The sequence below is a fragment of the Neovison vison genome, chromosome 4, assembly GCF_020171115.1.
Source record: "Neovison vison isolate M4711 chromosome 4, ASM_NN_V1, whole genome shotgun sequence".
Classification (NCBI taxonomy): Eukaryota; Metazoa; Chordata; class Mammalia; order Carnivora; family Mustelidae; genus Neogale; species Neogale vison.
The window spans coordinates 180,661,036-180,677,694 of NC_058094.1; the positions used below are offsets into that span (position 1 = coordinate 180,661,036).

The 16,659-nt window shown below is 42.7% G+C and overlaps 1 protein-coding gene across 5 annotated transcripts in view; it reads right to left on the reverse strand.

The window, feature by feature from the left end:
* The window catches only part of OSBPL3 (oxysterol binding protein like 3), a 181,074-nt gene that overhangs the window by 45,016 nt on the left and 119,399 nt on the right, over positions 1 to 16,659 (reverse strand). For 2 of the 5 annotated variants that reach the window (XM_044246243.1, XM_044246242.1), the window contains exons 8-12: positions 16,218 to 16,321; positions 15,916 to 16,008; positions 14,733 to 14,889; positions 3,717 to 3,847; positions 703 to 810 (exon numbers count right to left, since the gene is read on the reverse strand). In XM_044246243.1, the coding sequence (XP_044102178.1) occupies positions 703 to 810; positions 3,717 to 3,847; positions 14,733 to 14,889; positions 15,916 to 16,008; positions 16,218 to 16,321 (593 nt within the window). The remainder of the gene's footprint in view (positions 1 to 702; positions 811 to 3,716; positions 3,848 to 14,732; positions 14,890 to 15,915; positions 16,009 to 16,217; positions 16,322 to 16,659) is intronic. The other 3 variants (XM_044246244.1, XM_044246245.1, XM_044246246.1) reach the window with 3 other exon arrangements.

Genomic DNA, 16,659 nt, shown 5'->3' on the forward strand with positions numbered 1-16,659 from the left:
GGCAGGCATATACATATGATAGTTAAAAACAGTTTTAAGCCTTATTATCCTTTTCTACTTATTTTTTGAGCAATCCACTTGTATCTTTTCTGCAGTTTCTAATTTTAAACACATGCAAGGAACCTTTTGTATAAACATCCTGAGTTTTGAGAAAAGCTATTTTAACATATTATTAGTTGACCAAGACACTTCAATTGTAATACAATATTTTTTCCCTCACAGGGTACAGCTGTGCTTTTTTAAAAGAAAAAAAAAAAATCATAGGAGAAGAAGGGAACAGCCAAAAGAAAGGGGAGAGGGGATGTCACAGAGGGGGCAAAGGATGCTAGCAGGGACTTTGGATACCACAGGGCAGAGGAAAGGGGGCCTCTTTAGAAGTAACAGAAGAAAATATCTCTGGGCATTCCCACTCTAGGAATACTAGTGAAAAGAAGGCGACTGTTAGGAGGAAATGGGGTAAAGAAATACAAAAGGAAGACAACTTCTGAGGGGGGGAGCAGTTGAACAATGCAGTTAGCACATGAGTAGGTAAGAAAGCCTTGGAGTGCGGGGTTCAGACCCTGAAGCAGCTGCGGGGGCGGGCAGAGAGGTGAGCACCACTCCCCACTCCCCAGGGAAAAGAGGGGCACAGGGACGGACAGGGGCTGTCGGGTGAGGGGGTGGCGGTCGTGGAAACATTCCCAGGCGAGAAGCCTTACCCACCTCTGCCAGATTGTCACCCGACTTGGCAGCAGCGGGGGAATCGAGGAGCAGAGACTCAGCATGGATTCTGCGTAAGCGTTCTTTAAGGTCTGTGTTTTGTGCTAGGGCCTGGAACATGTTAAAAATAGTGGGGCTCTGTTAATAAATGAATGTATCAGAAAAGCACAGCAGGGGGCCAGGAGGACGGAGCCCCTAGCAGGGCACTTTCCAGGACTTTCTTCTTGAATGTTATCCAACAGGATACGGTTCTGAGCTGCCAAGGAGATCAAAGACACTAAACTTTGGAAGTGATGTCCCTAAGGGGCTGGAGAGGCATTGCTTTCTGTGGAGAAGGAAATCACCAACACCTTCAGCTCTTACTAGGGCTAGTGGTTCCACAGCCCTACCTCCCCAGCTCCCTCTCTATGATCCCACGCTTCTCTTATCCCACCCCTATGACTGGACATCTTTTAATGTTATTTAATTTTCATACCAGTAGAACTGGACTTTAGGTAGTATGCTTGGAAGTACGATTTTGTGGAAGAGTAATTTTATTATCTCCCAGTATAGGTAATGATTGCTTTATTCATTCTTCATGACTAAGACATTTTATGGAAAATCAACTACGCACTTTCACTTACCTGGATAAAGGCTAAGGACCAGGGCCCTGGGAATGGGGGGAGGGAGGTGGGCACGTATAAACCCTCTCCTGGGCAGGTCAGATTGTCTATCCCAACATCCCAAAGGGGAAGGAACTGGCTTAAAGGTAGAGGAAGATGTTTCCAAATGATCTGTCTTTGGAAAGGGACAAGTGTGCCTGACTGTCCCCCCAGACCCTCCCACAGTAGGCTCCCCAGGTGCTTGCACGCAGCTCTGTCCTGTCTATCTTCCAGGGTCTAGTCCCAGAAACTCAGAGCCTTTCCCATCCATTAGTGCCACAGGGCCTACCTGCTGAGATCATAGAAGGATGTGGCATGGTCTGATCTACTGCCTAAATCTCAGACAGGATGTTGGTTTTAATTTTTAATACCCAGGAATAGAATGGATTATTTGGAAATTCTTGAGGATCATTTAGGAATCACTGAGTAAATGTAAATGAGTAAATACACACATGTACACTGAGTAAATACGCACATGTACATGTAACAATCTCTATGGGGTACTCACTTTTTTCTGGCCAACATGTTGCTGGCATCTTAGCATCAGTGGCCAGAATCTATACCAGTGGCCAGACTTGCAGTACGGTCTGGAAAATGTGTTATTTTAGCAGCTTCTCTTTCCTTTGTAAACCACAGGCAGAAGAGAGAAGAATGCCAAGATTGCACGTACAGCCCAAACATATGCATTCTGATACCCTGCGATGACACTAAAAATGTTATTTTTAAAAAACAAGTCTTGAATCTAATCCAGAATTCAAGCCAAAAGAAAAAAGAAAGGATCATTTTGTTTTATCTTAAGTTTCCCAAAACCCTGAACATAGGAGAGAATAAACTCCTTAGAAGGGTAACAACTCTGGCCTAGGATATCATGCCCTCTACCAGACAAGCAGACTAAGAAAATGAGGCCAGACCTCCAATGGAGGAGAGCAGGAGAGAGAAGACCCCTGTTGGGGGGAGGGCATCAGAAGTATTTTCTAAAAGTACTAAAAACAATTTAGACTGGGAATAATAAGAAATGTTCTGTAGCACTAAAAAATAAACTTAAAAAAAAAAAAAGGGAACCCACCTCACTTCTTTCAAACCCAAACAGCACCCAGTGTGCAGCTAGCTGTCCACTGCAATCAAAAAGGGGTGTTTCTCTCTGACCTTGGAAAACCCAAAGCTCCTCAGGGTAGACAACATTAAGACTAAGTCCACATTATTTTTTATTTCTTTCAAAGATAACATACTTGGAATGCCAACTGAGTAGATATTCCTTAAGTATTTTTCGACAGCAAATATGTACTATGTAATATGTTTCCCATTAAGGTCATACCACAATCATTACTTTACTTTTCTCAGTAATACCATGAATTGAAAAGATGAATGGATATTTTCTAGTTCTCTCAAAGGCGAATCAGCTCCTGAAAACAAGATCCTGAAACTCATCTCCCCAACCCAGCCCTAAACAAAAAGTTCTGTATTGCTTCAGCAGGTGACTTCCCGTGTGTGCACACACTCTCTTAGCAGTAGGGATTCGGAAAGGACAAGCAAAGACTGGGGCATAATAAAATAAGATAAAAATAAAAGAAATATGTAAATAAGTAAAATAAATAGAAATAACAGAAATGGTATGCTATTTTTAAAATCCTCCAGCTTTCCGATAGATACAGAGTGAGAAATCAGACAACTCCAGCTGTTCAAAGGAGAGTCCTAGGACACTGCGCCTGAATGGAGCCCAACAGGAATCATGGGGAAACTGGAGAGTGACTAACAGAAGAGCAGACTGAAAAACATGTGGGGCTGGACCGTGATTTTTCTGTTGGGATGAGAACACAATGATGATCTGACATTCCTTATGACTCATCTCTTTGTGCCCATGCAGGAAAAAGAAGCTAAACGTTTATATTACCAAATCATATCAAATCACTTCCAAACAATTTTGAAGGAGTGGTAAACCGGATCAGAGCTGGGCAGCAGAGAATTTAAAAGAACCGCCTGCTCCCCGACACTTGCAGAGTCAGTCTAAACTTGAGAAGTCTTTGGTAAGGAACCTCCACCAAACTGCCAGATTTTGATGTAAGAAGCGGATGTCTGGAGACCCACACAAACACACAACAGACGCTTTACAGAAACAGAAAAGTTAAGATAAATGGAAAGAAACCAAACTTAAAAGTCTCTAACGCTCCATGAAATACGAGCTACCAAGACTGGAGGTAGGCTCGGTGTTGGCACTCAGAATTAGCAGATCTGATACAAGGTGAAAACAGAATTTGGATAATTTGTTTAGTTTTTTCATGAATTTTCAACACAACCACAGAGTCAGAAAATGTAGAAAAAGATTCAAGAGCTTGGCCAGGTGGTCAGGCATTTCTGTGACACAGGCATGCGACTTACGGATGACAGGGCGTGTTTCAAGCCGATGACCTGGGCAGAGGGCGGGGAGGAGACATCCTGTTCCATCAGCTGCTTCATCTTCTCTCTCTCCGCTGACAGGGTGTTAAAAGCTGACCTTAAAGTGAAGTAAACTAGAAAGATATAATCATTATAAAAAGGAGTAAAGGAAGAGGCATAATGCAAGACACAGAGACACGTATTTCTTATGAAGGAACTTAGAAAAGTAACAGCCCCAAACAGTGCCTGAAGAGTACAGCAAAGGGACACTCTAAGTTGACATTTAAAGAACACATCTGGAATGTATAACACCCAGCGTGAACCCTAACACCCAGAGTGAACCCTAACTGAAACTATGGACTCTAGGTAATAATGCTGCTTTGTTGTAGGTTTACTGATTTTAACAAATGGACCACCTGGTGGGATGCTGGCAGTGGGAGAGGCTGTGGGTGGGAGGGGGAGGGCTATCTGGAACTCCGTACTTTCTGCTCCAGTTTGCTATGAAGCGAAAACTGCTCTGAAAAATAAAGTCTCCCATCCAAGTACTAACCAGGCCCGACCCTGCTTAGCTTCCGAGATCAGACGAGATCGGGTGCATTCAGGGTGGTATGGCCGTAGACTGAAAAATAAAGTCTATTAAAAAAAAATTTAACAGTGTACATATTTTTCGATTCCAAACCCCCTACCGACTACACAATTCTAGGAATTGATGACCTGTCAAGATATTTTGACACTTGAAAAAACAGCTCTGGATTCTCAATTATCAGCATTTAATTTTGTCTCTATCCCTAAAGACCAAAACTGTTTGAAAACAAAGCCCATTGGTCACTAGGGAGTCATGAAACTAGAAACCAAGAAACTAGATAGCACCTTAACCAAGTGACCACAATTAATCCCCGGTGGGGCTCAGATGGACTTGTGTGCCTCCGGGTGTAATATTCTGAAGAAGATACACCTTGGTTTGTGTTGTATTACCAGCCAGGAGTAGGCCACTCCAAAAGGAGGAACATCTACGTAAAAACTGACCTGTATCCTTCAAAAGCACCAGTTTCATCACAGAAAAAGAAAGGCTGAGGAACTGCTCCCAATGGCAAGAAACTGAAGAGACATGACAATTAAGGCGGCACATGATCGTGGGTTCGATCCTGGACTGAAGGGGAAATGTGCTATTGAAGGACGTTATTGGAACCACTGACAGCATCTGAACTGGTAAATAGGGGAGTTCAAAGTCATGTTTCAATATTAAATTTCCTGAATTTCACAACTGCACTGTGGCTACATCACAGACTATCCCTATTCTTAGGAAATAGATACTACAGTATAAAGGCATAAAAAAAACGAGGTAGGATTCCGACTCTCACATGGTTCAGAAAAAGAAACACCTATGTGTGTGCATGCATATATTGTGTGTGGAAAAAGAGGTAAGATATATGTGGCAAAATATTGAAAATGATAAGTTGGGGTAAAAGATCTGTGGGAATTCTTTGTATTATTCTTGCAACTACTCTGTCAATTTGAAATTATTTTAGGGTGTTGCCTATACTCTTGTTAGTCTTCCAGCTGCTTTATCCAGAATCCCCAGGCTCTGAACTTGGCATTCAGCTACTCTATTCACTTTAGTGTGCACTTAGCCCCATGAGAGCTTAGCATTGCTAGGCATTCAGATGCCAGAACTGAAGTTTTTAGAACCCACTAACACATACAGCAAAAAAATTCATCAAATTTTGATCACATTTGTATGAGTTATCCCCTAGGAATGGGGGAATGGCATCTAACTTACAGATCATGGATATGACATTTAAACATTATCTTTCCGGTGTCCTTTATTACATTTTGTTTTAGAAAGGTAGCAAGAAGGAAGAGGCAGAGACACACTTGTCAGAGGACACTCCTGAACTCCACGGGGCTGCATCTTTGGAAGTACTGTTATTCAAGAATGGCTGATTCAGTATTGCAGAACTAAATAGGCATTATTGACTTGCTTCCCTCATTTCCATAGCCGCAAGGACAACTGCATCTCTCCACAAGTTGTTGCTGAACTTGTCTGAGGTTGTGGTTTAGTGATGGATTTAGACCATCTTCAGAAAGTCATCGTACAAATAAGCAATTTGCTTAAACACACACTCATGCACACAGTTTCCTTAGTTTATTAAGTACAGTTCATTTCTTCCCTTCTGTCAACAGAAGACAGGGTAAATAGGTACTAAAGGCAAACAAGTACTAAAAATTTTCCAAAAATATCTAAGGAACACACTTAGCGCTTTGATCTAAACAATTCCGTCGAGCAAAAGAATGGGCTGCACAACAGAGTGACCCAGAGTGTGGGCTCTGAACCAGCCCTGGATTCTTCCCAGCTCTATCGCTCAGGCACTGCAGGACCCTGGGCCAGTATATGCTGCACCTGAACTTCCCTTCCCTCCTTTGTAAATGGGGGTCATGAGAGCGTTAACTTTATGAGATGGTTATGGGGATTAAAGAGGACAGTGTGGGGATAGCACTTAACCCCATGGGCAGCCTATAATCAATCGTAAGTGTTACTGCCATAGTAAGAGTGATGGTGATGAAAACAACACACGAGGGTCGAAGTGGTGGGGACTGGAATGCAGGTTTTAGGAGAGTACTTCGTTCTCTTGCCAGAACAACACTTGTCAATAAGAGGCGTGCAGGGTACAGGGTCTGATGAACGAGGGACTGACCGGAATCTGTTCAACAGTGGAAGAGCAGCCTCAGCTGGGGAGCAACGAGCCCCGCAATTACCACTTTACGTCCCAGTAGATAGGCACCCCTAACACACACTCCGTAGGATACCCACGCCCATCTGAGTGGGTCCCGGGAGGGAACACCTTTGCACTACCATGGGTTTTTTTGTTTTGTTTTGTTTTGGTCTTTTGGTATAAGTTTCCTTAATTTGCTATTACAGTTGACATTAACCTTCTATGAGTTCTGGTGTCTACCGTAATGATTTGGTATCTGTATCCACTGCAAAACGATCACCACAATAAGTCTAGGGAACATCTGTCACTTTACATTGTTACAAAAGAAAAAAAAATTCACTGTCATGTTTATTGCTTTAGATTAAGTAAATGTGGTACTCAGCTGGCTACCACTTTACCAGATCCATTCCTCTGGCCTCCAGACAGCCTGCAGTGAAGCAAGGCCTTCAGCCTGATGAGAAGATTCCATTTAAAATTGGCAGAATACACACTCCTTGGTTCAAAATGGAGAGCTGGGGCGCTTAGGAGGCTCAGTCGGTTAAGTGTCTGCCTTTGGCTCAGGTCATGATCCCAGCATCCTGGGATCGAGCCCCATGTTGGGGTCTTTGCTTGGTGGGAAGCCTGCTTCTCCCTCTCCCACTCCCTCTGCTTGTGCTCCCTCTCTTGCTGTGTCTCTGTCAAATAAATAAGTAAAATCTTTAAAAAAAAATGGAGAACTGATTAAGACTGTGGTGGGCATAAAATAAACAGAAACTCATATAGTCACTATATCTAATTTTCATTTTTCAAAGTGCTTCCTAAACCACCTGACAAAGGATTGCTACCAACTGAATTTCTTAAACTACTGGTGAGGCCACTCAGAGGACAGGAAGATTGTCATTCGCAGCAGCCTGATGGCCCAGCACACGCAGAGCCATTGTGAGGGGCGGCTTGCAGGAGACTGTATTTAGATTAACTGCTAAAGACACAGGATCCCAGAGGTGAGGAATATTCTCTGTGGCAGAATGCTTTCTTACTAATTTCTAACATGATGTTAGAGAAAAATAAGGAAAAAACTTACAAAAACAGCGATCCAAATGAATGCATCACATCTATGGATAGCTGACAACAAATGAAACCACATAGAAAGGCTTCAGTGGTGGTGCCTGGGCAGCTCATCAGTTAAGTGTCTGCCTTTGGGTCATGATTTCAGGGTCCTGGTATCGAGTCCCACATCAGCTTCCTTGCTCAGCGGGAATCTGCCTTTCCCTCTCCTTCTGCCCTTTCTGCTCACCTACTCACTCACTCGCTCTGTCTCAAATAAATAAGTAAATAATCTTAAAAAGAAAGAAAGAAAGTCTTCAATGTTCAGAGCTACAAAGAACCCCAAAGATCACTAAGGCCACCCACTATATGGAATGGTCAACTCTTCTCTGCCTCCAAACCTCCTTGCCTGTGGTTTTGGACCATGTTTCTCAGACCATTTTCTGTCTCCTAAAGCAGTCCACTCTGCCACTAGGATCTGCTGCAGGGAAGGAAGTCCTCCTGTGCCCAAGCCAAAATTTCCCTCTGTGTCTCTTCACTGGCAAACAGCACTACCTATTCGTTCATTCGGTGTTCAAATTTCTTTTTTTTTTTTTTTAATTTTTATTCATTTATTTGACAGAGAGAGAGACCACAAGGAGGCAGAGAGGCAGGCAGGGAGAGAGGGAGAAGCAGGCTCCCCACCAAGCAGAGAGCCTGATGCGGGGCTCGATCCCAGGACCCTGAGACCATGACCTGAGCTAAAGGCAGCGGTTTAACCCACTGAGCCACCCAGGCACCCCTCGGTGTTCAAATTTCGAAAGGCAATCATGGCATCTCTGTTTACTCATCTTTCCCAGACTGTCCTTAGCCATTTCTCAGACCCTCTCACCGTACTAAGAGAGTGGGACGCAGGTTGAGTTCTGACAGAATGGAACGTTGTACGCCGCATACAACTGACTCCTGGACCACTACCTTTCCGGTTTCCACAGGATTCCATGATATTCTTCTGTTGAGTTAGACGGCGAGAGTGCAGTTAGCACGTTTGGTACTGAAGGACACATGTACTCTTACACTACCTGAGCTCTACTCTAGCAGTTTCTGGGAATCAAAGAGAATGAAGTCTGGGGGAAGACAGTAATGCCATGGACGCCACAGAGGTAGTGTGGCAGAAGGGAAAGACATTTTGTAATAAGGCAAATGCAAACCAAAATCCTACTTCTACCAATTGGTTGTCATTTAGATTTTGGACGAATCCTCGGTTTCCACATCCATAGTTGGGGGTAATGCCCGTTATCTCATGAGTGCTTTAAGGAAACAGTGAGAAAACATATTATCATATAGTGCCCAACCCACATTAGGACTCATTACTTTTCTTTCGCTCTTTTTTTTTTTTTTTAAGATTTTATTTATTTGCCAGAGATAGAGAGAGAGGGAGAGAGCACAAGCAGGGGGAGCAGCAGACAGAGGGAGAATCAGGCTCCCCGCTGAGCAAGGAGTCCAACACGAGACTCAATCCCAGGACCTCGGGATCATAACCTGAGTCGAAGCAGATGCTTAACTGACTAAGCCACCCAGATATCAGTTTCTTTTTAATGAAAAGTACTTTTTGCTGAATTTTCTTCGAAATGATAACATACCTAAAATATCTGGGGTGGCTTTAACTTCTGTAATCTGCTTCCTCTCATTTTCAAACCTCACAAGATATCCACGGTTTTAAAGTACTTTCTGATATTCTATCCAAATGGTTCTTTCATTTAGATACATTAGGTAATTTGATTAAATGGTCCTACTTATTTCTGGATAATTTTCATAAATATAAGTGTTCAGTATATTTTTATGCTGAATTCTAAATTATGCTTGATAAATGATCTGGCTTTTCTTTAAATTCTGTATAGCTTCTAGCTTTTAATCTATGAAAATGATATCACTGTGATATGCTTGGCTCTTTATCCAATGCTTCCAGAAACTCAAAACACTTCAGAAAATGATCCTCCAACAATTAAAACTCAACATAGGAAAAAAATAAAAAATGAAAGAATACTAAATAATGGAATACAGTTTAATTCTGTTCTACTTTTAACCTTTTCATTTATAAATCAGGATTTCCCTGTCTGAAAATGCCTTCAGGAAAGTATCAGGAAGCCTTATTTCTTTCCAAAGTCAAACATAAATTCCCCATTCCCAGAGGACCCTGGTCCTATCCTAGTCCTTGCTTTTCTATCCTAGAACTGCTCACCATATTCAGTCATTTCTATTTCAGCTAAGAATAGAACACTGTCTCATAAAACCTTCTTGTAACAATAAGCAACAGCATGAATTCTTTCTATTCAGAACAAAATAACCAATCACAGAAAATAGTTACAGAATTTGAGACCCAAAAGTCAGGAGAACTACTTTAGGACATTTTTTTTTAAGAGAGGATTTTTTTTTTAAAAAGGATTTTATTTATTTATTTGACACAGAGAGAGAGAGAGAGAATGACAGAAAGAGAGCATGAGACAGGGGAGGTCAGAGGGAGAAGATGACTCCTTGCTGAGCAGAGATCCTGAAGCAGGACTCTATCTTGGGTCTCCAGGATCATGACCTGAACTGAAGGCAGTTTGCTTAACTAACTGAGCCACCCAGGTACCCCATATTTTAGGACATTTAACAAATGAGGCAACTGAGGCCCAGAGAAGTTAATTGGAGATTTAAAAATTCCACAGCTAGTCATAACAGAGTGGCCTAGAATGAATGTCTGCCTTCTGATTCAGATGGTATAGAGGGTTAGCTCCATAAAGGTTTATTATTTACTATGTTCCTGCATTATGTTTCTCAAGAACTTTAGTTCCTTGGTATAAACAGCTACTGGGGAAGTGAGGAAAAGTTTTCCATATACATTGAAAATCATTGACTTAAACAAAGCTAACAGACTTCTCTGATGCAGGACTTCTCAGGGCCTTTAATATTTACTGTTCTTGGGCAAATTCAAAGGGGACCATAGTCAGCAGGGTTTTCCAAACATTTTTAACCATGGAATTCTTTTGTTTTTAAAAGCATTTTATGGGCAAATTGTTCAGTGAAATATATTTGGAGAAATGTAATACTTAATATACGCAATGTAAATTCCTTAATGACTTTTAAGTTTTAGTATTTTGTTCTCTGTTTACTTAAATGTGTGTCAACATATGCTCAAAGCCAGACACATGAACCAATGAGATATGCCATAAAAAGCAAATTCCATTTATAATATATAATGACTTTTTCACCTATGATGGGTATATATAGGTTGTCTAACCTTTGATCTAATCTTCTAAAAAGCAGAGAACACAGATGCCTTTAACAAATTAAAGAAAAAGTAAGTAACACAGACTATGTTACAACATCAGTGGAATTCCTACATTTAGTTCACGTTCCCTGGAATCACAGTGGATAGATTAGTCATATAGTCAAGAAAGTATCACAAAAACTGTCCTTGACCAGGTCAGGCTCAGGCAGGAAGAAAGGAAAGGTCAAGATGCTTTGAGTTTGAATGTATGGAAGTGAGCAAGCACACAAGCGTGCGGGACTGAGGACAAACCTGAGCAGTGTCTCCATCCCAAGAGGACTCCGAGTCACAGCCTGTGTGAAAGGGACTCCCAGAGACCCTTCAGTCTATGCGAGTGTACTTGAAAACCACAGCAGGGAAACACAGCCTGTTGGGCTCCTGGTGCAATTCGAGTCTGTGAGCCCACAGGGCAAAGGCTGCTGTTGTTGAATAAGCACACCTGGACCTTTCTGGGAGCACAGATCTTGACCTCGTCTAGGCGTGTGGCAGCTCTGCGGCCAGCTGTTTTTTTTTGACAAAGCCTGAAAGGCAGAGCAGCTGGCCGCAGCCATTATAGATGGTCCAGGAGGCTGAGCACTCTGCAGGGGTAAGGCATTGGGGGCCGAACTCCACATGGCAACCTCTCTCTCTGCTGAGGGAGCAGCTTCTTTCATGATAAAATGCAGGATATCCCTGCTGTGGGATGCATTATCCTCTCATTTGTAAAAAGACAGTTCATGGGTTTTTTTTTTTATTTAAAGATCCACTTATTTGGGGCACCTGGGTGGCTCAGTGGATTAAGCCTCTGCCTTAGGCTCAGGTCATGGTCTCAGGGTCCTGGGATAGAGCCACACCTTGGGCTCTCTGCTCATTGGGGAGCCTGCTTCCCTCTCTCTCTCTGCCTGCCTCTCTGCCTACTTGTGATCTCTCTCTCTCTGTCAAATAAATAAATAAAATCTTAAAAGAAAGAAGATCCACTTATTTATTTGCACAAAAGAGAGCATGAGTGGGAGGGACAGAGGGAGAGAGAATCTCCAGCAGACTCCACGCCGAGTGCAAGCCCAAGACAACCTTACCACCTGAGCCAAAACCGAGAGTCCAGACGCTTAACTGACAGTGCCACCCAAGTGCCCCGACAGCTCGTGTTATTGAAAAGTCATGTTCTGGGGCACCTGGGTGGCTCAGTGGGTTAAAGCCTCTGCCTTCGGCTCAGATCATGATCCCAGGGTCCTGGGATAGAGCCCCACATCAGGCTCTCTGCTCAGCAGGGAGCCTGCTTCCTCCTCTCTCTCTGCCTGCCTCTCTGCCTATTTGTGATCTCTGTCTGTCGAATAAATAAATAAATAAAATCTTTAAAAAAAGAAAAAGAAAACTCATGTTCTTTTTCAGGGATTTCCTCCCATAAAGCCTAAAAGGCAACACCAATTACAGCAACTAGGACACGAGTTTGGTTGAGGTGGGGATTTGTAAAGAATATGAAAGGGTTTCCCGTACGATTGTGGGGTAACGGAAGAGAGACCTGAAAGGTTCAACAGTGTCGTGGCAGAAAAACACGAGGCCAAAGGAATAAAGCAACAGAGCCCAAATCTTCCTTCCTTTCACTTCAAGCACTGCCCTCCCATTAAAAAAAAAAAAAAAAAAAAAAATTTAAGGCAGGGAGGGGCAGAGAGAGGGAAAGTTTTAAGCAGGCTCCATGCCCAACTCGGAGCCTGATGCAGGGGCTTGATCTCATGACGCTGAAATCATGACCTGAGCCAAAGTCAAGAGTAAGATGCTTAACTGAGTAAGCCATGCAGGCACCCCACTGCCTTCCCATTTAAAACTTTTAAACCCATCTGCCCTTTTAAAAAATGATAAATATATCCCATTTTTTAAAAAGATAAGCAATAAGAAGATAATAAGTCTTGGGGCGCCTGGGTGGCTCAGTGGGTTAAGCCGCTGCCTTCGGCTCAGGTCATGATCTCAGGGTCCTGGGATCGAGTCCCACATCGGGCTCTCTGCTCAGCGGGGAGCCTGCTTCCCCCTCTCTCTCTGCCTGCCTCTCTGCCTACTTGTGATCTCTCTCTGTCAAATAAATAAATAAAATCTTAAAAAAAAAAAAAAAAGAAGATAATAAGTCTTTGCAAGTCCAGTCTCCACCATTAAAATGTCGGTGTAGATCTTCCCAGACTGTTTAATACACCTCTATGTGTCAAATTTATATAGTTCATTTTTTCCGAATGGACAGGATCCTACCCATACATTGTTTTGAGACCCGTATTTTTACTCAACGGTGTGTTGTGAACATCTTTCTGTGTCTGTAAAAGTAGCCCTGTGTAAGGGCAGTGAGACACCAGATGCTGGGCCAGGAGGACTGGATTCAAGCGTCAGTGAGTCACTTCCTACCACTTTCTTACTCAGGAAGCTCTTCAGCTTCTTCGAGCCATGGCTTTCTTATCTGTGCAACGAAGGTTACAATACTATCTGTTCCACATGCTGCTGCTGGAGTGAAATGAAACAGTGCATGTAAGTACTTAGTGAATACCCGACCTCAGAGCTATGTGCTCCAGATGTGTATTCCTGTGCTGTTGACTCTTCTATCACATAATTATATTATATTAAAAAATCCAATTTCCCTATTGTTGGCATTTAGGTTATTTACATTTAAAAAATAGTTTCTGCTCTGAAATTACTATAGATTCACAGGAAGTTGCAAAAACAGTACAAAGAGGTCCTGGGTACCCTATAGCTCATTTCTCACCGTGGTGACATCTTCCAGAACTATGCTACAGTCTCCACACCTGGAAACTGACCTTGGCCGCATCTGTAGTTCGCCCGCAGATGTCACCAGTTTTATGTGCTCTCATTGTGTCTATGTGTGTAAATACACATCAACGCAATTTTATCACACGTGTAGATTCATGGAACCACCACCACAATCAGGATACAGAACCTTCCATTACCATCAAGATCCCTCTTGCTACCCCTTCATGATCACAGCCATATTTTCTCTCTTTCCCTGAGCCCTGGCAACCACGAATCTCTATTCCTATCATCTTATCACTTCAAAAGTGTTAATACATGGAAACATACACTACACAACCTTTAGAAACCGGCTATTTTCCCTCATCATAATGTCCTCGAGATCTCCCCAGGCAGCCATGCATACACATCATTGTTTGGTCCTTTTCACTGTTGAGCTGTATTCCATTGTAAGGACGTCCTATAGTTTGTGTAACCGTGTACCTGTTGAAGGACATTTGGGTTGTTCTGATCTTCAGCTAATACAAATAAATACAAATAAAGCTGCTCTGAACATGGACATTTAAGTTTTTGTATAGACTTCAGTTTACATTTCTCTGGAATAAATGGCCAGGAATGTGAATGTTGATTTATATGGTAAGTGATGTTTAATTTTATATAAAGCTGCCAAACCACTGTCCAGAGTGGCTGTACCATCCTGCATTGCCACCAGCAACAGGTGAGAGACCCAGTTTCTCCATGTCCTCATGGGCATTTGCATCTTTTTGGAGCTAAAATAGGGGTATGGTAATATTTCATCCTGGCTTTAACTTGCAGTTTCCTAATGGCTAATGATGTTGAACATCTATGTCTAATTTTTGATACGATAAACAATGCTATAAGAGATCTCTTTATTTGGATAAATTCTAAAGTAATTTATATGAATGAATTCTTCAAAGTGGAATTGTTAGATAGGCAGATTTTTTTTTTTTTTTTAAGCTCAAAACATAATGTCATATCGCTCTCCAGAAAAGCACCAATTCATACCGCCACCAGCAGCATGTGCATTAAAGAATACCGAATGCTCTCACTCTTTCCCTTAGGGGCTTAAAAAAGAAACTTCCTGTCAATACACTCCCTAGCACAGGGAAATAAAATAAAAATTAGATTGCCCCAAATCCTACTAGAGCAGAAGATGAACCAACTAAGATCCCCTCTCCAAGGACATTCCATACCCAGACATGCCTCTGACATTTTCATCAAACACATCAAGAAGAAAGAAAACTCATTTACCTTTATGGGCAATATGACACAGGTCTTCTTGCATTTTAGAAAACTCTGACGAGGTTTCAGAGCCATCAGAGTAATTCTTCTCTTCTCCAAAATCTAATGTTGACAAATTAGGATTGGAGGAATGCAGTCTTACTGGGCCAGAGAAAGGTTTGGGGACCTGAAGCGACACCAAAGGGAGACAATCTTTCTCAGATGCAAGAGGCTTAGAATATTTACTTGGTACTAAAATTAGAATTTTGCAAAAGAACATTTTATAGGTAAATCTTTCTACCAAGTGATAACTTAAAAGAAAATAAATGAAAACCCAAGAAAGCACTTTCTCTAGCAACTTGCTCTGGCTTCTTGCAAAATAAAAATGGGTGAGAAATCACATATTCTTTTGCAAATGATTGAACCATTAAAGCTCTAGGTTGGAAATGACAGCTACAGCTGCCACACTCTTTCTCATTTCTGTTCAATTCCTTCCTCCTGGCAATAGCCATCCAGTACTGTGAACAGTGACTAGGTTTTAGAATGTTTCCTTAATTTGCATCTGGTGCTTCCAAAAAGCTAACTTCTCACATGTCTGTACACAAATCACTCTTCACTTTGAAAGTACTGACATTCAACCCATAAAGTGCTTTGAACCAAAGAACATACAAGAGTATAGACAATGACTTATCCATTAAGTCTCTGATTTATGTGACCTTAACAATGTCGCCATTTAATATGCAATGGCTGAGATGCAAATCTTAGCCTCTGGCTTAGCTGTGCACTCAGGAAATTGGCAGCTAGTGTAACACAGTGAAACTCTGATGGGAGTCTGGGGGGTTGGACACAGAGGCAAAAGAGAGTCTGCACAATGTCCCGTTTCCAGAGACTCCAATGGGCTCAGAGGGATGATGAATCCCCTGACTGGCCACAGGAGAGGTGGGTCAAAGCACACACGCAAGCAGGGAAGAGGGCAGGTGGGTTTGGCATTAAAGAAGGGGAAACCTAAGTCCAAGAAAGGGCCTAACTCCTTCCATCCTCATGCCATTTCCCCTTACCCAATTCCATTACATGCTTATTGTAGCAACCAGAAAATCGAAGTGATTGAATTTCTCTCTGCATAAGCTATTAGCAAGCACGACTGCAGAAAATCCCATCGGAGTCCCCGCAGCCCCCAGCATGCGGCCCGGAGAGCAGGGGAAGCAGCGGTTACCTGCAGCGTTCCTGTAGTGTCTTTGCCAATAGCTCTGGACCGCCACCTCCTGTGAGATCTTTTTTCCTTTTTGGGACTTTCAAAAGCTGTACCCTTTGTTTCAAAACAGGAGAGAGAGCACAGAAAATAAGGCCTCCCAGACCAAAGAGGGAAAACTGCACAGCAAAGTGACCACCTCCGTCCCCTGGAATGTGGCAGAAGCAACCAAGACCAGACAACATCCCACTGTTAGCTTGAGGCTGAGGAGGAGAGAGGGAAGCAGAAAAACACCACAGTGCAAACAGCGGAGGGATCTGGCTGACCTGGATGGCATTGATGGCAGGTGCTGAATACGTCCGGTGCAGGACGTCCATACTCTGCAGGAGCTGGCTCATTTCCACCAGGTACGTGTGGCAGTGCGCCAGGTCTGTGGGACAAAAGCAAAAGGAAGATTCATAAGCCCTCATCCTGGCACCCAGGCTGCCCTATGCTCCTGCCAGATACTTCTTAAACTTCTTTCTACTACTTGACTTATATCTGTATGGAGACGAAATCTTACTTCTTCCTTTTTTACAGAAGAGGCAGTGCACAGCTATGGTGATGGTCATAGATTTGGAGAACAAGACTGCCTTGGTTTGAACACTTCCTGAACTCTGAATCTTGGGCGAATTATATCACTTCTGTGCCTCAGTGTCCTCATCTGGGAAAGGGAGAGAATTAGACACCCCTTCATAGGGTAACTGTGAGCTGACATAGGTCAGCATG